This window comes from Sapajus apella, unplaced genomic scaffold (assembly GCF_009761245.1).
Source record: "Sapajus apella isolate SASKATOON/1434 unplaced genomic scaffold, GSC_monkey_1.0 scaffold135, whole genome shotgun sequence".
Classification (NCBI taxonomy): Eukaryota; Metazoa; Chordata; class Mammalia; order Primates; family Cebidae; genus Sapajus; species Sapajus apella.
Window position 1 is genome coordinate 174,179 of NW_022437075.1, and position 18,855 is coordinate 193,033.

The window sequence follows — 18,855 nt, forward strand, 5'->3', positions numbered from 1 at the left end:
ACACCTACGCCCATACTCCTCAAATGGAACAAGCCAGTCTCATGGAAGAACAGGTTTTCTTTCCTCTTTTTTTTTTTTTTTGAGACAGTCTTCTCTGTTGCTCAGGCTGGAGTGCAGTGGCACACTCTCGGCTCACTGCAACCTCTGTCTCCTGGATTCAAGGGATTCTACTGCCTCAGCCTCCCAAGTAGCTGGGACTATAGGCACGCGCTTCCATGCCCTGCTAGTTTTTTTGTATTATTAGTAGAGACGGGGTTTCGCCACATTGCCCAGGCTAGTCTCGAACGTTTGAGCTCAGGCGATCTGCCCACCTTGATCTCCCAAAGTGCTAGGATTACAGGTGTGATTCACCGCGCACGGCCAAGAACAGGTTTTCAAAAACTATTTATCTTTTTTTTTTTTTTTTTTTTCCCAAAAACTATTTATATATTTATGTATTTATTTATCTTAGAGATAGGATCTCGCTATGTTGCCCAAGCTAGACTCAAACTCCCGGGCTCAAGTGACCCTCCTGCCTCAGCAACCCAAATAGGTGGGACTACAGGCATGAGCCATCATGTGCAGATAAGAACTATTTAAAGATACATTATCAGTTCAAGACACATTAAAGGGAGGCCAATGGTAGAAGACCTGGCCATTGGAAAGAAGAGGGGAGAAGAAGAAAGAATGAGTCTTGGAAGCTAGAGAAAGGAGGCCATCCAGGGGACAGAAGTCAGGGCAAAGTAGGATAGAGTGTCAGAAGGTCGGGAATTTTTTTTTTTTTTTTTTTTGAAATGGAGTCTCACTCTATTGCCTAGGCTGGAGTACAATGGCATGATCTTAGCTCACTGTAACCTCTGTCCCCCAGGTTCAAATTATTCTCTTGCCTCAGTCTCCTGAGTAGCTGGAATTACAGGAGCACACCACCATGCTTGGCTAATTTTTATTTCTTTTAGTAGAAACAGAGTTTCGCCATATTGGCTAGGCTGGTCTCGAATTCCTGACTTTGTGATCTGCCAGCCTCAGCGCCCCAAAGTGCTGGGATTACAGGCATGAGCCAATATGCCAGGCCAAGAAAAAAATTTTTAAAAAGGCACGGCTACACATCCTGGTGCCAGGACAACAGAGGGCACAACACAGGTACCAGGTGAGCCACCAGGGCACTGCCAACAGCTCTCCAACAGCTGTCTTTCATTCAACAGAACTGGTACACTATGTGGCCTCTCTGTCCATGGCCTAATTCAAGCCACCCTGTCCACCAGTCAGGTCTCTTCATTTGTTCTAGTTAGGTGATCACATTGCAGAAGTGGGGGCAGTGATTCTACAGAGCTCTGATCAAGTGGTTTGTGAGAAGGCAGCACACGCCAAGGTGAACCACCCCATGACAAACCATAGTAGGTGAAGATCACCTGTGTAGGCATATAGCTGGGAAGAACTGAATATCCGAAAGTCAATGCTCAGTGATCCCACAATCAATGACCATGTCAGTGCCCACTGGGACTCACAAGAGACAGCTGGCAGAAACCTTCTACTAGAATGAGGGAATGTGGCAGAAGGGACAGAAAAATCACAGATCCTGACAGGTAACCTAGCCAGGAAAAGACCCAGCTGCATGTGATATGCCACACAGGGCGTTGAGGGGCAGGACTTCTAGCACCGTGCCATCACGGTCCTCATTTTGCCGCTGGTGGGTTGGGCTACAGGAGGCCTCAGGAGCCGAACAAGGGCGCAGGAGTGGGTGCAGGGACTGTCACTGTAGCTCTGTAGAAGGTGTTATTTATGCAGCAGCCAGGGATAAGTAGCAGGACACTGGCCAGTGCCAGGGCCAGCAGCACCTCCCATAGGGAACAAGGGAAAGGCAAAGGAAAACAAAGATTTCAGGTGTAGGGGAAAGAGGAGACACAGTAGCCTTACCTAGTGAGCACAGGAGTACAGAGCTCTCTAGCATCATGTCACTGTAGAAGCCCTCCTGGACCTCACTAAGGAGCCCCACATTTTTGAAAGCTGTACTGACCTTCTCCTCAAAGGTCACCAAGCCCTGCAACACCAAGCCAATGGGAAGACAGGTGAGATCTAAGCACTGGGCATGAGCCCTAGTCATTAGTCCTTAGTCTCAACACTTCACACTCACCTCGAGGGTGTATCTGTAGCTGCAACCTAAAACCCTCCTTCCCATATCCTATCTTCAGGCCCTTCCCTGGTTCAGACCACCAACATAATGCAGTCTGGACTTCCTGAAGCCACACCAGAATTTGATGCATCCAGGGGCCCATTTGACACCTCCACTCACAGGTCTCCAGACAAATTAGATTCTATACCTACAAAATCCATCCTCCTCCTGCCAACTGCCAACCTCTGCTCTCCACAGGAGGCATCCTAATTCCTCCTAAATACTTAGGTTGGTTCTTCACCCCTACTCATGCTTACTCCACTTATCTAAGGTAACAAGAAATTCCACCGGCTCTACCTGGAAGATCTATTAGGATCACTTCTCCCACCACTCTTGCTTCCATTCTGGATAGGCCACTATCATAACCGTCCGGAACAATACGGCAATAACCTCCCTATAGCGTCCCTGCTTCCAGCCCCACTACAACCACCTTCTCCAGTAGTGTGTTCATTCGGCAGCCACTGGAATACTTTCAAAAGTCTAGCTCAGATCATGTCCATCCCTTTTCTGTCCAAAACCTTTCATGGCTCCCAGCACCCTCAGTGTCAGGAGAGGCAGGACTCCTCTTACGCTCTCCACTCGCTGCCGAGGGGGCACGAGAGCCTTCCTGAACGCTTGGGTCAGTCTCACGTCTAAATCTTCGCATATGCAGATCCCTCCTCCTGTACCCTCCACGTCTCAAGAAACTGGATTTTGAAATGGTGACGCCCCTCTCCCCCACCTGTGAACGCTCCACACTGTTCGGTAGGGCCGCGGGGGACCTGAGCAGATACTTCTCAATCAGAGAGTTAGGACAATGGTGATGAGTCCAGCCGAGTGGGTGCCAGGAGACCCCTGGCACACGTTCCATGCCCGGAGCCGGCCGTACGCTGGGTCACGACCTCTAAACGCGCAGCTTTTCTTGGCCTCGGCCTCGCGCCCCATAAAGCCGACACAACGCCAATGACGACCCCCGGAAGCCGCGGACACTTCCGCGCGGTGCGGCCAAAGTGTCCCACTGGGCCGGCTTTATCTGCGGCAGCGGGAAACGCTGGGGTTCGTGGGGGCAATATTCGTCGCGGTAGGGGCGCTTATATGTCACGGAGGCAGAACTTCTCTGACTCTCGTGCCTTCCTCGCTCCTGCTTTCACGGGCCCAGGAAGCTCCCAAGATTACGTCCCTCGCCTGGAAACGCGGTCCCTTCAGGTGCAGACAAAACCGATAAACGCCGAAGTGACGGTCCGAGGACGACGACGGAAGTCCCGCCTGCAGGCTGTGATTGACCATCGTCTTTACGCCCCGCCCGGAAGTGCCCGTCCCCTGGGCTGCCAATACCAGCCCTGATGCTCTGCGAGGGTCCTTCTGGATAATGTAGTTTGCATTGCGTGAGCGGCGACGCAAAAAACGCCTTTCTTCAATCACCTTGGCAACGACATAGACGCAGGGTGACGAAGACAGGCAATGGCGTCAAGTCGGCAGCGTGCCCTGAGCCAATGAAAGCTCCGACGAGGAGCGGGGCTTCCGGCGCCGCCATCGCGGTCCTCATTTTGCGGCTGATGGGTTGGGCTGCAGCAGGCCTGTGGAGCTGGACGGGGGCGCGGGAGTGGGTGCAGGGACCGTCACCGCGCATGCGCACACACCCTGACACCCACCCCCCCCACCTCTCCCCCGCCCCCGCCAAGCTAATGACTCTGCTTTTCTGAACCAAGGTGATCCCGAAAGTGGAGCCAGCGCCACGGGTCTCTGGAGTCTCCTTACCCAACTTTCGTTCCTGCGGTGCCGGGAGGCGGCTCCCTGTTCTTTGCGCGCGTTTTGTATCTGGGAAGACAGGCCCCGAGTGCAACCGGTTGTCAGCCAATGTTCGCGCCACCCAGTGGAGGTGTGAGGGTTCGGCTGAGCTAGCCCTGGCACCTCCTGTTATGGCACTGCCCAGCCCACAGGTTCCAATGGGGTTGCCAGCGTCGCTGATGGGCCCGGCGCAGGTGAGTGGAGTGTGCCCCGGGCCCTCACCGCTGGGATTCCGCCACTCAGGATCCTGAAGCCCAGATATAGGGGATGTTGGTGTCCTGGGACTCTTGGCTCTGTCCTGTCCTCACACATGGGTCTTGGGCCCTGCCCTGGTAGTCACTTACCCTTGCCATCCTGAATCCAGGCCAGGGGTTATATCGAGGGATTCCCATTTCTGGAATGCTACGGAATGAAATCTGGAAGGCTGTCCCAGGCACAGGGACCCAGCATGTGTGCCTTGCCTAGTGGTGATGACATGGAAGCATTCCAGGGACTGCAGATCTCCATTTAGTCTGGTGGAAACAGCATGTAAACCAGACTTAGGCCTGGAATGGCAGCCTGAGGAGCTGGGCCTCTATTCTGATGGTGGTGTCAACCATGGAAGGTTTGGAGCGGAGGAAGGAGGTGCTCTGACTCCAGTCTTAACAGACTCCCTGTAGATACCTAGTGGAGAGCAGACTGGAGGGATGGTGAGGGTGGAGCAGGAAGGCCAGTGAGGGGCTGATAGACATGGTCCAGATGTGTGCTTTGGGTAGCTGGACAGAAGGGTGCCTGTGGAGGTAGGACAAATGGTTGGCTTCTGAATCTGCCCAAACTGGGCCATAGATTACCTGATGTGGGACAGTGAAAGAAAGTGAGGTGTTAAGATTGACCTTAGGCTGGGCACAGTGGTGTACGCCTGTAATCCCAGCACTTTGGGAGGCTGAGGCGGGCAGATCACTTGAGGTCAGGAGTTTGAGACCAGCCTGGCCAATATGGCGAAACCTCATCTCTGCTAAAAATACAAAAAAATTAGCTGGGGCATGGTAGCATGCACCTGTAATCCCGGCAACTTGGGAGGCTAAGGCAGAAGAATTGTTTGAATCTGGGAGATGGAGGTTGCAGTGAGCTGAGATTATGCCACTGCACTCCAGCCTGAGTGACAGAGCGAGACTCTGTCTTTAAAAAAAAAATGACGTTAGATCTTTGAGATGTGAAAGTTTGTGTGAGGAGTAGATTTCAGGGAGAAGATCAGAGTTGGATTTTGGCCATGTTGTATTTGAGATGTCCCAGAGACTGCCAAATTGAGGTGCCAAATGGACCTCTAAACATGCAATTATGAAATTATGTTGGGTTTAGGCTGGAAACATCCAACGGATGGATGCTCGTGTGTGGACACTACATGCAATTGTTAGTTGGGTTTAAGATAGTGGCCAAGCCTCTTGAGCAGAGAGTAGGTCTAGGACAAAAATGAAGCATAGCAATAGAAGCATGAGAGCTGGGCTTTGGTTTAGGTTGACTTACCTCTCTATAGCTCACTACATTTTTGTGGCAATCCTTTTTATAGTCAGGGCATGTTATCTCCTCTTAAGTGGGTTTCTGGGGTTTTTGTCAGGTTGGTGGAGTGGCAAGATCAGAAAGGGTCAGCCTAAGCTGAGTCCCCAAGCCAAGGTGGGGCCAGTGAGTCTAGGATTTGAGTGTTAGGAATAGCAGAGACAGCTATGACTAGGAAGGAGACAACACATACAAAGGCAACGATATAAGAGGGAAAAGATATTTGAGATCTGCTTTTGATTCTGGGCAGCTGATAGTTGAAGGAACAAGGCAAGGAGGGGAGACACTGACTTCAGGGCTATGGCTGCCTCTGGCAGTGGAGTATTTGGAGCTCTGTAGCTGGCTTGGACCAGGATTGGATCCTGGTTGCATCTGTCAGGAATCCTATGCACATGGTGAGATGCTAGGGAGAAGCCTACAGTGTGAACAGTAGGGGATGGAAACATAAGAATTGTCTGGTCTGAGGAGTGACATGTAAAGGTGAGGGAATGTGAACCATTGGACCCGTGGCCCTGGTACAAGAGTCATAAAGAAAAAGAAAAGCCCAGATTTTCTTGTTTGGGAGGTATGAGCCAGAAGACACAAAGAAAATTGGCCAGTAGGAGGGAGGAGGCAGCATCCATCTGCCCATCAGCCTGTTGCTTCTCTAGGTTGGGTTGCCCTGGATACAGTGACCACTGGGACTACTAGGAGAGAGAGGGGCACCATTAAGTCCAGGGTATGTTAAGTGGGGCCCTGAGGAAGACAAGCTGTGGGTGACTAGTAGATGGACTGAGAGACTCATAAGAAAAAGAGATGTCAGTGGTAGATGTGTCAGAATTCTGAGTCACATGGCAAGGGCCTACATATTTCCATTTGATCATTTGTTTGTTTCTTTTTTAGCATACCTGTTGGCCCTGTGGCTCAGCTGTCCCCTCATTGAAGAGCCTGGTAACCTTTGAAGATGTGGCTGTATATTTCTCCCAGGAGGAGTGGGGGCTCCTTGATGCAGCCCAGAGGCACCTGTACCACAACGTGATGGTGGAAAACTTTGAGCTCATTACCTCACTTGGTAATGCCCTGCCCCAGCATGGTGGTGACCAGCTTATGCCCTGTGTCTCTTCCCCATAGAAAGTTCTGTTCTTGCCAAAGCCATATCATGGGTACTGCTTCCTTCTCAGGTTTCCTGTTGTGGATGCTGGGGTGCTGAGACTCTGCTGTGTATAATTCCCCTGTCTCTCTTTTGAGCAGCCTCATGAGCTTTCCTAATAGCTGTTGCCCAGGAGCCTTGTGGAGGCAAAGGTTGGGGATCAGACATCTGCAATCTGCCTAACAGATCCCACTGAACTTCAGCAATCCCTGGTTCGGTTACCTAGTATGAGGCCATGTCCAGATTCTGTTTCTTTCCCCAATGAGATATTTTTTAAAGATAGTTTTATTAAGATAAGCCATACAATTCATTTTTTTTTTAACATTGAGTCTTGCTCTGTCTCCAGGCTGGAATGCAGTGTGCGATCCTGGCTCACTGCAACCTCTGCCTCCTGGGTTCAAGTGATTCTCCTGCCTCAGCCTGCTGAGTACCTGGGAGTACAGGGGCATGCTACCACACCTAGCTAATTGTTGTATTTTTAGTAGAGATGGGGTTTCACCATATTGGCCAAGCTGGTCTCAAACTCCTGACCTCATGATCTGCCCACTTCAGCCTCCCAAAGTGTTGGGATTACAGGCGTGAGCCACTGCGTCCAGCCACCATTCACCCTTTACAGTATACAAGTTAGTCTCAAAAATATATATATATACAGTTTAGTGATTTTTATGTGTTTTTGCATGGTATAATCATTGCTATAATGTAATTTTAGCATGTTTTCATCACCTAAAGAGAAACTTTAGGTCTCATTAGCAGTCCCATTAGCTGTTACTCCCCATCTTCCCTTATCCCTTATTTCCCCCTGGTCCTAGGCAACTATGAATCTACTTCTTGACTATATAGACTTACCTTTCCTAGCTACTTTATAGAAATTGACTCTTACCGGGCCGGGCGCGGTGGCTCAAGCCTGTAATCCCAGCACTTTGGGAGGCCGAGGCGGGTGGATCACGAGGTCAAGAGATCGAGACCATCCTGGTCAACATGGTGAAACCCCTGTGTGCCTGTAATCCCAGCTACTCAGGAGGCTGAGGCAGGAGAATTGCCTGAACCCAGGAGGTGGAGGTTGCGGTGAGCCGAGATCACACCATTGCACTCCAGCCTGGGTAACATGAGTGAAACTCCGTCTCAAAAAAAAAAAAAAAAAAAAATTGACTCTTACCATGTGTTTTTCTGTGACTGGCTTTCTCTTAACATGTTTTTGAAGTTCATCGATTTCGTAGGATGTATCAATATTTCATTCTTTTTTACAGCCAAATTCCAGTGTATAGATAGACTACAGTTTGTTTATCCATTTATCAGTTAATGAGAATGTGGCTTGTTTCCATTTTTTTAGGTGTCAGAAAAAATGCTGCTATAGAAGCTGGGTGAGGTGCCTATAGTCCAGCTACTCAGGAGGCTGAGGAAGGAGGATAACTTGAGCTCAGAAGTTTGAGACCAATCTGGGCAACGTAGCAAGACCCCATCTCAGTTTTTAAAAACATATTGCCATGAACGGTCTTGTACACATTTTTGTGTAGATATGCTTTTAGTTCTCTTGTGTAGCTCTGTAGGAGCACACTTGCCAAACTGTTTTCCAAATTGGCTGCCCCATTTTACATCCCTATCTGCAGTGTATAAGTGCTCCAGTTTTTCTACTTCATCTTCATTTCTTGCTGTTTATTTATTATAGCTATGCTAGTGGGTGTGAAGTTGTATCTCACTGTGGTTTTGGTTTGCATACTCCTAATGATTAAGGATGCTGAACTTATTTTCAAATGCTTGTTGATCGTTTGTGTATATATCTTCTTTTGGAGAAATGTCTATTTAAGTTCTTTGACCCATTTCTGTGTCCATACTCTAGTGAGGTTTCCCTTATTCTGTTGCTTGGCTGGTCCCTATCCTGCATAGTAATGGGCCCTTCTTCACCCTGATGATGGTCCTGTCGGCCTGTCAACAATTCCTGGGACCTGTTCTTGGGTATGAATTCCTGGGTAACACATTTCTAATGAAGGCATCTATTACCACCAAGTGGAATACCTAGTTGCCTGGCGTTTCTCTACTTTCAGGTTGCTGGCATGGAGTAGAGGGTCAGGAGGCCCATCTGAAGAAGAATGCTTCTGTAGAAGAGGTGTTACAGGTCAGGAGTGCAAATGCAGATCCCTCCACCCAGAGGGCTTACCCCTGTGACATGTGTGGGCCATTCTTGAAAGACATTTTGCACCTGCCTGAGCATCAGAAAACATACTCTGAGGAGAAACTCTACTCATGTGGAGCATGTGGGAGAGAGTTTTGGTTGAGTGCATACCTTCACCAGCACCAGGAGTATAGTAGAGGGAAGCCCTTCAGATGGTGTAAGGACAGGGATGTACTTATGAAGAGCTCTGAAGTCCACCTGTCAGAGAACCCCTTGACTTGCAGGGAAGGTGGGAAGGCCATCCTGGACAGCCGTGACCTCCTCCAGCTTCAAGCTGTTGACAGCAGAAGGAAGCCATATTCCAATCTTGGGCAGATTCCAGAACTCTGTACCACACAGAAACTCTTCAAGTGCAGCAACTGTGGAAAAGCCTTCCTGAAAAGCTCCACTCTCCTCAACCATTTCAGAACTCACTCTGAAGAGATAACATTTAGATGCCCAACAGGTGGAAATTTCTTAGAGGAGAAATCAACCCTTGGTAATCAAAAACTTCACACTGGGGAAATATCCCATGTGTGCAAGGAATGTGGAAAGGCCTTTAGTCACCCATCTAAGCTGAGGAAGCACCAGAAACTTCACACTAAAGTAAAATATGAGTGCACTGAAAGTGCAAAAACCTTCAACCACAAACTCACATTTGTTCATCATCAGAGAATTCACCCAGGAGAAAAACATTATGAGTGCAGTGAATGTGGGAAAGCCTTCAATAACAGATCACACCTCATTCGACATGAAAAAGTTCACACTGGAGAAAGGCCTTTTGAGTGCCTGAAATGTGGAAAAGCCTTCAGCCAAAGCTCCAATTTCCTTCGGCACCAGAAAGTTCACACCCAGGTAAGACCTTATGAGTGCAATCAATGTGGTAAATCCTTCAGCCGAAGCTCTGCTCTCATTCAGCACTGGAGAGTTCACACTGGAGAAAGACCATATGAATGCAGTGAATGTGGAAGAGCTTTTAATAATAACTCCAACCTTGCTCAGCACCAGAAAGTTCACACTGGAGAACGACCTTTTGAGTGCAGTGAATGTGGAAGAGACTTCAGCCAAAGCTCCCATCTCCTTCGACATCAGAAAGTTCACACTGGAGAACGGCCTTTTGAATGCAGCGAATGTGGTAAAGCCTTTGGCAATAGCTCCACCCTCATCCAGCACCAGAAAGTACATACTGGGCAAAGGCCTTATGAATGCAGTGAATGTAGGAAATCCTTCAGCCGCAGCTCCAGCCTGATTCAGCACTGGAGAATTCACACTGGAGAAAGGCCTTATGAATGTAGTGAGTGTAGGAAAGCCTTCACTCACAGTTCCAGTCTCATTGAACACTGGAGAGTTCACACAAAAGAAAAGCCTTATGAGTGCAACGAATGTGGGAAATTCTTTAGCCAAAACTCCATTCTCATTAAGCATCAGAAAGTTCATACTGGAGAAAAGCCTTATAAGTGCAGTGAATGTGGGAAATTCTTTAGCCGAAAATCTAGCCTTATTTGTCACTGGAGAGTTCACACTGGAGAAAGGCCTTATGAATGCAGCGAATGTGGAAGAGCCTTCAGCAGTAACTCTCACCTGGTTCGTCATCAGAGAGTTCACACAAAAGAAAGGCCCTATGAGTGCATCCAGTGTGGAAAAGCCTTTAGTGAAAGATCTACACTTGTTCGGCACCAGAAAGCTCATACCAGAGAAAGGATTTATGAGTGTAGCCAGTGTGAGAAAGTCTTCAGCCATCTTTGTAACCTTGCTCAGCACAGAAAGATTCATACCTGAGTGGAGCCTTATGGGAGTGGTCTTTATGAGAAAATCTTCAGCCAAGTCAAACTTCTGCAGTAGAATCCCCATATTAGAATTTACCTACATGTACTCCTAACGTGGCAAAGCGTTTAGAAGCTACTCTGTTCTTTCTCACCAGCCCAGAAAACTTTGTATGGCCATCTCACCCATGGAGCATAAGGCAGAAGCCATAGCCACTTTCCATCTTGCCTGGATCCAAAAATTTGCAGCAGTCCTGTCCTCATGCATGGGGAAAACAGTTCCCTGAGGCTCCCTTACCCTGTCCTGTAGGGATTCAGGACAGTCCTCAGCTCACTGGAGTGGTTTAATTCCCATTGCCTCTGAGAGGGTTAGGCAGTGAACTGAACCCATGCTGGTCAAGAGGCCTTGAAGGAAATCTAATTTGAGCTCAGGAAGAAATCAAGTCTGTGTTTAAACCCTAAGATGTGTCCACTGAGACCACAAATCACCCTCCACCGGAATAACCTACCTTGTCTGCACTATACTGTGTGATAATAAAGACCTTATTGACAAGGTCACCTTTTAGTCTTAGGGATTCTGTTGGAGTAGGTTGAGAAAATGAATGGATAGAGTGGGGGGCATGAAATCTGGCTAAGGACACAGTAGAAGAGCTGGTAGTTGCTCTGTCCGGTTGTAGCCTACTTCATATTGCTATGTAAAGTACTGGGAAAGACTGAAAGACTCTGGACTGAACATAGTGGCCTATGTTTCAGAGTTACCTTAGGGCACAGAGCTTACCCTGAGGAAAAATAAATTAGTCTACAACACTAAAATAGTCACAGGGTCACCAAGGCAAAACCTAGAGGGGCCCAGAGAGTACTCCATGTGCATAGAGAAACACTGGATGTGAGGTAATAAATAGGGATTTGGGGAGACTGTGGTAAACTAGAGCAAATGCTATCCTGGACAAAGGAGTAGCCATAGTTCCCCGTCAACTGTGACTGCAGGGTGAGGGTATACAGAACAACTCCAGAGCTGCAGACCTTCATACTTGCCAAGTTAAAGTTTTTGCCACAGTTAAAACAGATAAATGCAATTTTGTGTGCATTCACTTCACTTCTCTTGAACTGTATCTTGGCACCCATCACTCCCCAGGTAGGAACTGGGGACTGAGAAGAATGACAGCCTATAGTCCAGGAAAGTGGTTTTTATAGTCTGGCCAGGGTTTCTGGTCAATAACACACACTTCATGGTTTCACAGTCTTGCTGGCCAACAGAGTGGGCACAGGCAGATGTGGTTATTTAACACAGTTGACAGATCTGGTATTTTAGAAAAAGCTTGAGATCCAGAACCTTGTAGAATATGGTGCTTGGCACCTATTTTTAAAAGCTTATTTACCATGTAATTTCAGCATAATCTACACGTGAGCTGTTGCTGTTTCCCTGACCTCCCTCATACAAGGAAGTACTCATGAGAGCATTGGCTGGGATGTGAATAGGCGTCCCATAAAGGAGAGGTCTGGCCAGGTGCAGTGGTGCACACCTATAGTCCCAGCCACTTGAGAAGTTGAGGCAGGAGGATCTCTTGAGCGCAGGAGTTTGCGCCCACCTGGGCAACATAGCAAGGCCCCATCTCTAAAAAAGAAAAGAGTGGGCTGGGTGCAGTGGCTCAAGCCTGTAATCCCAGCACTTTGGGAGGCTGAGGCGGGCAGATCATGAGGTCAGGAGATCGAGGCCATCATGGCAAACATGATGAAACCCCATCTCTACTAAAAATACAAAAAAACAAAATTAGCTGGATGTGGTGGTGCACGCCTGTAGTCCCAGCTACTCGGGAGGCTGAGGCAGGAGAATTGCTTGAACCCAGGAGGCGGAGACTGCAGTGAGCTGAGATCGTGCCACTGCACTACAGCCTGGGAGACAGTGTGAGACTCCGTCTCAAAAAAAAAAAAAAAAAAGCAAAGAGTGGCCTGGGCTCACATCATTGAACAACAGTTTCAGTAGCCACTGCTGCTGCCAATCTGTCCTAGATCCCTCTCTGTTCTCCCTGCCCATGTGAATGTCACTTAACAGGCTCAGCAGTGGGGTGTGTGACAGGGCCAGTACTCCATGACTGGTCATTCCTCACCCTGACCATGGCACCCTTAGCCTGCCAAAGATTGTACTCCTGGCTGAATGTTAGGCAGGATACTCCAGATAGAAACCCCACACGGGAGTAGATCAAACCTTCACCAACAACATTAATGGTGGAGACCACCTTTTAAGATGTGACACGACTCACAGTCTCATTTGTAAAGAGCACTTTTCATGCACAGCAGAATTCATAAGTGAGAGGACTCTAGGGCCAGGCATTTGTGAATAATTTCCAGGGTAACTACCCTCTTTCCAGCACTGGAGTACCAGAATAATGAGAAGCTCAAAAGAGAATGTGGAAATGCCTTCCTTTCTCCATCACCAGAGCACCCATGGCACAGGGAAGCCATGAAGAGCTGAGTAGGAAGATGCTGCCACACAGCTCCAACATCAGTTAACACTGGGAAGGCCATGAGAGAGAAGCCCTTCAAGAGCATTGGCTATGGGAAGGCCCTCATGAAGACTTTAGCCCTCTTCAACCACCTAAGAGCCCACACTGAAGAGAGACTCTTGAAACACTTGGTATGAAGAAAGACACTCAAGAAGAAATCAATCCTTATCTATAACCAAAAAATTCACATTAGAGAAAACCCCTGCATGTAAGGAATACAGGATGGTCTTCAGTCACCTCTCCTATGTGAGAAAGCAATATAAAGTACCTATGGGAAAAAGGCATTATAAGTGCAGTGAAAATGGGAAAGCCTTCAGCTATAGACACCCCCTTTCAAGAAGAATCACCAGAGAATTCACAATAGAGTTATAGGAAACAAATGTGGGAAAGCCACAGCTCCCAGAATCTTAGACAGCACTCTATTACTGCTGCCTAAGACTAATAGGTAACTAATACAGTAAAGTTTCTCTTCATGGACATTTTTTTGCATCTACATGTGACTTGGGAATCATGTTTAGTCTCAATGACCCAGACCTGGATCTGTCTGTCTGTCTCTGAGATAACAAAGGCCTTGATGATTAGCCACTTGCCTCAGAGGTGGTGAGTGAGTTTAAAGACTTTTTGCGGGGGGCACTAAGTGAGTGTCTGATTGGGCAGGAAGAGCTCTCAGTCCAGATTTGGTTGAATTTGCCTTGTTGCCCTAAGGCCTCCTGTGAAAGACTGACAGGCTCGGCCAGGCGCGGTGGCTCAAGCCTGTAATCCCAGCACTTTGGGAGGCCGAGGCGGGTGGATCACGAGGTCAAGACATCGAGACCATCCTGGTCAACATGGTGAAACCCCGTCTCTACTAAAAATACAAAACATTAGCTGGGCATGGTGGTGCGTGCCTGTAATCCCAGCTACTCAGGAGGTTGAGGCAGGAGAATTGCCTGAACCCAGGAGGCGGAGGTTGCAGTGAGCCGAGATCGCGCCATTGCACTCCAGCCTGGGTAACAAGAGTGAAACTCCGTTTCAAAAAAAAAAAAAAAAAAAGAACTCGGCCGGGCATGGTGGCTCACGCCTGTAATCCCAGCACTTTGGGAGGCCAAGGCGGGGGGATCACGAGGTCAAGAGATCGAGACCATCCTGGTCAACACAGTGAAACCCCGTCTCTACTAAAAATACAAAACATTAGCTGGGCATGGTGGCGCGTGCCTGTAATCCCAGCTACTCGGGAGGCTGAGGCAGGAGAATTGCCTGAACCCAGGAGGCGGAGGTTGCGGTGAGCCGGGATCACACCATTGCACTCCAGCCTCAGTAACAAGAGCAAAACTCCGTGTCAAAAAAAAAAAAATATAGAACTCAGTAGGCAGGTATAACTGGTTCAGACCTGCCAGGGCTATGTGGAAATTATCATTGGTACAAAACTCTAGGTGTGGAGGACTGGTAAACAAGAAGGGACATGTCTGTTATAAAGAAACATTAAAAACTTCCAGTGACTATGGCCAAGTGACATAAGGGTATATACAACTTCTCAGGACATGCAGACCTACCTGTCACTCATAACTGAAATCCAGATAAATGTTTTGCGGATTCCTGTGGACTCTCTGGGCTGTTCATCTCATGGCCATCACTGCACAGGTAGGAACCTCAAGACAGAGAAGACAGAAATCATGGTCTAGAGTGGCTTATGTGAGTAGCCAGGGTGTCTAGAGAGTCACATGGCCAGGGCCTTCATAATTCCACTTATGGTGGCCATGAAGCAGGTCTGCCCCTCTTAAGGGGTGGGGAAACAATATGGTGGAGTCTTAGTGGTTTTGCAAGAAGAGCCAAATATTTGGATTTTTATGTGGCATCTGATTTCGTAAATGTTGAAAATCATTTCCAAAAACATTTCAATAAAACTCAGTTCACCAAAAACTATAAGTTGGCTTTGTATATTTCCCTGGGTCCTCCTGAGGCCTAGGGGAGAAAAGACCAGAAATCCTCTGACATGAGGCTCTTTGGCCTGTGGTGTTCATCCATACTATATGACAGATCAGAGGCCACTGCAGCTGCCACCTCTCTCGGAAGCCCCTGAGGGGATGGACAATGATAACTACATCATGAGCAGAAGCCACAACAATTTTGCAGTCAGCAGAGATTACAGCAGGGCTTCTCAAGTACTCCCCAGCACAGTGAGGGGTATGGGGGATCCCTACGTTGCTCAGGCTTGCCTTCCTGAGTATGTCTCCAATATGGAAGACTCGTGTGGGATCAGAATTATAAGGCCAGCTGAGTCACATGGGGGCTTCTAAGCAAATAAAGTTAGGGTAGACATGTCATCAGAGCTCAATCCTCTGTGTGAGTGGCCAAGATTAGATCTCATAAAGTGGTGCTGGGCATGATGGTAGCATGTCTGTTCCCAGCTATTTGGGAGACTGAGGCAGGAGGATCACTGGATCCCGGGACTTAAAGACTGCCGTGAGCTAGCTACGTTTGTACCACTGTACTCCAGCCTGAGCAACAGAATGAGACCTTGTCTCTAAAAAGGGAAAAATAAAATGGTTCCCAATACATGAGTAGAGTCCTATGTATTTCTGCTGAACCTGCCTTCTGATCTCCCACTGGGGCTCAGTGTACAGCAGCCAACCTGTTAGGGGAAGGGAGTTGTTTGCCAATAATGCCAGAATATTCCAGGCAAAGTCCTGATGGCTCTGACCTTTGGGCTGTGCAGATTACCAGCTTTTGTGGGATTCAGTGGTTCCATTGCTTTCAGACTATGCTCAACCCAAAAGGCAGTTGTCTTCCACCCGTTGATGCAGTATACTGTCTACCCTGTTATTTTACACTCTGTTATATCCAATGGTAGCCCTTTTCTGGGATCTACTGGGCAGTTCCTTTCCCCTGGGCCTTTGCTTGTGCCCTCCCTCATCAGGGACACCCCTGAAAGTCTTCTCAACCGCTCCCAATCATACCTCCAGATCAGCTGCAATCTTTCCTCCATGCTAGTGTTGGCATCTGTCTTCTCTTTGATGCCTATGTTGATTCCCTCATCTCTAACTCTCAAGCTTTGAGTGAATTATCCAGAATATGGGGGCTGTGAAATCTGAAGAGTAGTAGATTAAGGCCAAGGGTGCCAAAACACTCAGTAACTCTTCCGGCTTGGTTCAACTTGGACTCCTACTGCTAATAATTGTGTGATCTTGGAACACAGACTCCTAAGCTTCAGTTCTCTCATCTATAAAATCCATGAAATCTGTGCTCACAGTGCCCACCAGCATTTCTGACAATACTACTGTAAAGCTCCTGACGCAGAAAGCTCCCCGCCAATATGAAGCACTTTACACCTAGAGTGGGAATGACTACATTTACCTCAGGCCACACCCACTAACCAGTGCTCCAACCATCATACCCAGGTGGCAGACAATGTTGTCCTACCACGCCATGCTCTCACCCTGGACTCCAATTTTGACATTTCTATACTTGCCTCTTGTAAAACCCAGATCCTTTCCCCATCTAGCCGCCTTCTGACACTCAGAGCAGTCTAGCTTAAGTTGTGTGATGGGGGGAGCTCAGTCTGACAACCAATGACTCAGAGCACCCAGTCTCTGGCTTCTCCAAAATGCCAAGAACTCATCTATCTTCAGACCTTGTAACCCTCAAGGAATCACTATACCCTCAATAGGTATGAAAATAAGACCCCACTGTGATTCAAGAAGGTGATCCTATAAGGGAGCACAAGCAAAAATTTATAACCAAGAGATTTCAACATGGGAGGGTAAGAAGAGAGGAGTAAACAGTAGAAACATTAGACCCAGTTCACCTGCCTTAAAATCCCAGCTCTCTTTCTTACTAGAGCCTATCTGCTATGTGACCTTTGTGTTAGGCCATTTTTGTGTTACTATAAAGAATTATTTTGAGCCGGGTAAAGTAGCTCATGCCTGTAATCCTAGCACTTTGGGAGGCTGAAGCAGGTGGATCACCTGAGTTTGGGAGTTTGAGACCATCCTGGCCAGCATGGTGAAACTCCATTTCTACTAAAAATATACTAAATTAGCTTGATGTGGTGACGCGCGGCTGTAATCCCAGTTACTTGGGAGGCTGAGGTAGGAGAATCACTTGAACTTGGGAGGCAAAGGTTGCAGGGAGCTGAGATCACGCTACTGCACTCTAGCCTGGGCAACAAGAGTAAAATTCCATCTCAAAAAAAAACAGGCTGGGCTAGGTGGCTCATGTCTGTAATCCCAGCACTTTGGGAGGCCAAGGTGGGTGGATCACAACGTCAGGAGTTCGAGACCAGCCTGGCCAAAATGGTTAAACCCCTTCTCTACTAAAAATACAAAAATTAGCCAGGCACATTGGTGGGTGCCTATAATCCCAGCTACTTGGGGGGCTGAGGTAGGAGAATCACTTGAACCTGGGAGGCAGAGGTTGCAGTGAGTCGAGATTCCGCCATTGTATTTTAGCCTGGGCAACAGGGCAAGAATCCATCAAGAAAGAAAGAAAGAAGAGAGAAAGAGAGAGAGAGAGAGAAGGAAGGAAGGAAAAAGGAAGGGGAGGGGAGAGAAAAAGAAAGGAAGAAAAAGGAAGGAAAGAAGGAAAAGAAAGAAAAGAAGGAAGGAAAAGAAAGGAGGAGAGAGGGAGGGAAGGAAGGAGGAAGGGAGGGACAGAGGGGAAAAGAAAAGAAATATCCTAGTCTAGATAGTTTATAAAGAAAAGAGGTTTGGCCGGGCGTAGTGGCTCACGCCCGTAATCCAAGCGCTTTGGAGGCCAAGGCAGGCGGATCACCTGAGGTTGGGAGTTCAAGACCAGCCTGACCAACATGGTGAAACCCCGTCTTAAAAAAAAAAAAAAAGAAAAGAAAAGAGGTTTGGCCAGGTGTGGTTGCTCATGCCTGTAATCCCAACACTTTGGGAGGCGAAGGCAGGAGGATCACTTGAGCCCAGGGCTTTGAGACCAGCATGGGCAACATAGCAAGATCCCATCTTTTTTTTTTTTTTTCCTGAGACAGAGTCTCACTCTGTCAGCCAGGCTGGAGTACAGTGGCACAATCTTGGCTCACCACAACCTCTGCCTCTCTAGTTCAAGTGATTACTCTGCCTCAGCCTCCCAAGTAGCTGGGATTACAGATGCCTGCCACCATACCTGGCCAATTTTTGTATTTTTAGTAGAGACGAGGTTTCACCACGTTGCCCAGGCTGGTCTCGAACTCCTGACCTCAGGTGATCCACCTGCCTCGGCCTCCCAAAGTGTTGGGATTACAGGTATGAGCCACTGCACCCAGCCGTCTATTTTTTTTAAAGGATGTTTAAATGGCTCACAATTCTTCAGGCTTTTACAGGAAACATGGTACTGGCATCTGCTGCTAGTGAGGCTTCAGGAAACTTACAATGACGGAAGGTGATGGGGAGCCAACAGGTCATATAACAAGAGTAGGAGCAAGAGAGAAAGGGGGGAGGGGCCACGCTCTTTTAAATAGCCAGATCACATGTGAACTTAAAATGAGAACTCACTCATTATCATGAGGACAGCACCAAGCCATTCTGAGGGATACACCCCCAAGACCCGAACACCTCCCACCAGGCCCAACCTCCAACATTGGGGATTACATTTCAACACAAGATTTGGAGGGGACAAACATCCAAACCATAATCAACCTCGGATGGTATTTCCAGAAGACTGGAAAGTCTTCTCATTTGTACAATGGGAATAACAATGGTTCCCAACCCATACAGTTTTTCTATTAAGTGCATTTCTACACACTAACTGCAAAGTATTAGCTCTTATTCACATAATGAACAATTTTGTAAGTGTAAATTCAATGCAAAGGAATGATTGTTGAAATGTATTTGTCCTATGTATTTTCTTTTTTTTTTTTTTTTTTTTTTTTTTTTTTTTTT

The 18,855-nt window shown here is 47.8% G+C and overlaps 2 protein-coding genes and 1 long non-coding RNA gene across 7 annotated transcripts in view; 1 reads left to right on the forward strand and 2 right to left on the reverse strand.

Annotated features, from left to right (window-relative positions):
* The window catches only part of LOC116540019 (zinc finger protein 324A), a 30,957-nt gene extending 27,308 nt beyond the window's left edge, over positions 1-3,649 (reverse strand). Inside the window, exon 1 of one of the 2 annotated variants that reach the window (XM_032263317.1) lies at positions 2,580-3,649. In XM_032263317.1, coding sequence (XP_032119208.1) covers positions 2,580-2,600 — 21 coding nt within the window. In that variant the 5' untranslated portion in view covers positions 2,601-3,649. The remainder of the gene's footprint in view (positions 1-2,579) is intronic. The other variant, XM_032263323.1, reaches the window with a different exon arrangement.
* A 164-nt stretch (positions 3,650-3,813) lies between these two features.
* ZNF132 (zinc finger protein 132) lies at positions 3,814-11,337 on the forward strand. Its single transcript, XM_032263324.1, has 3 exons — positions 3,814-4,110; positions 6,332-6,500; positions 8,621-11,337. Exons 1-3 carry the CDS (start codon positions 4,048-4,050, stop codon positions 10,504-10,506), a joined length of 2,118 nt encoding a protein of 705 aa, XP_032119215.1. The 5' UTR covers positions 3,814-4,047; the 3' UTR covers positions 10,507-11,337.
* Positions 7,709-18,855, reverse strand: part of LOC116540026 — a 17,444-nt gene continuing 6,297 nt past the window's right edge. Inside the window, exons 2-3 of one of the 4 annotated variants that reach the window (XR_004264267.1) lie at positions 14,527-16,061; positions 7,709-8,671 (exon numbers count right to left, since the gene is read on the reverse strand). This is a non-coding gene — a long non-coding RNA (uncharacterized LOC116540026). Of the gene's footprint in view, positions 8,672-9,985; positions 10,068-14,309; positions 16,062-18,855 lie in introns of those variants that run through there. The other 3 variants (XR_004264268.1, XR_004264270.1, XR_004264269.1) reach the window with 3 other exon arrangements.

What these genes read in the sequence shown, in the direction of transcription:
- ZNF132 (XM_032263324.1), top strand. Translation starts at nt 4,048, where the DNA reads ATGGCACTGCCCAGCCCACAGGTTCCAATGGGGTTGCCAGCGTCGCTG. An exon ending in CGCTGATGGGCCCGGCGCAG is followed by an intron (nt 4,111 to 6,331) that starts GTGAGTGGAGTG and finishes TTTCTTTTTTAG; the next exon opens with CATACCTGTTGGCCCTGTGG. An exon ending in TGAGCTCATTACCTCACTTG is followed by an intron (nt 6,501 to 8,620) that starts GTAATGCCCTGC and finishes CTCTACTTTCAG; the next exon opens with GTTGCTGGCATGGAGTAGAG.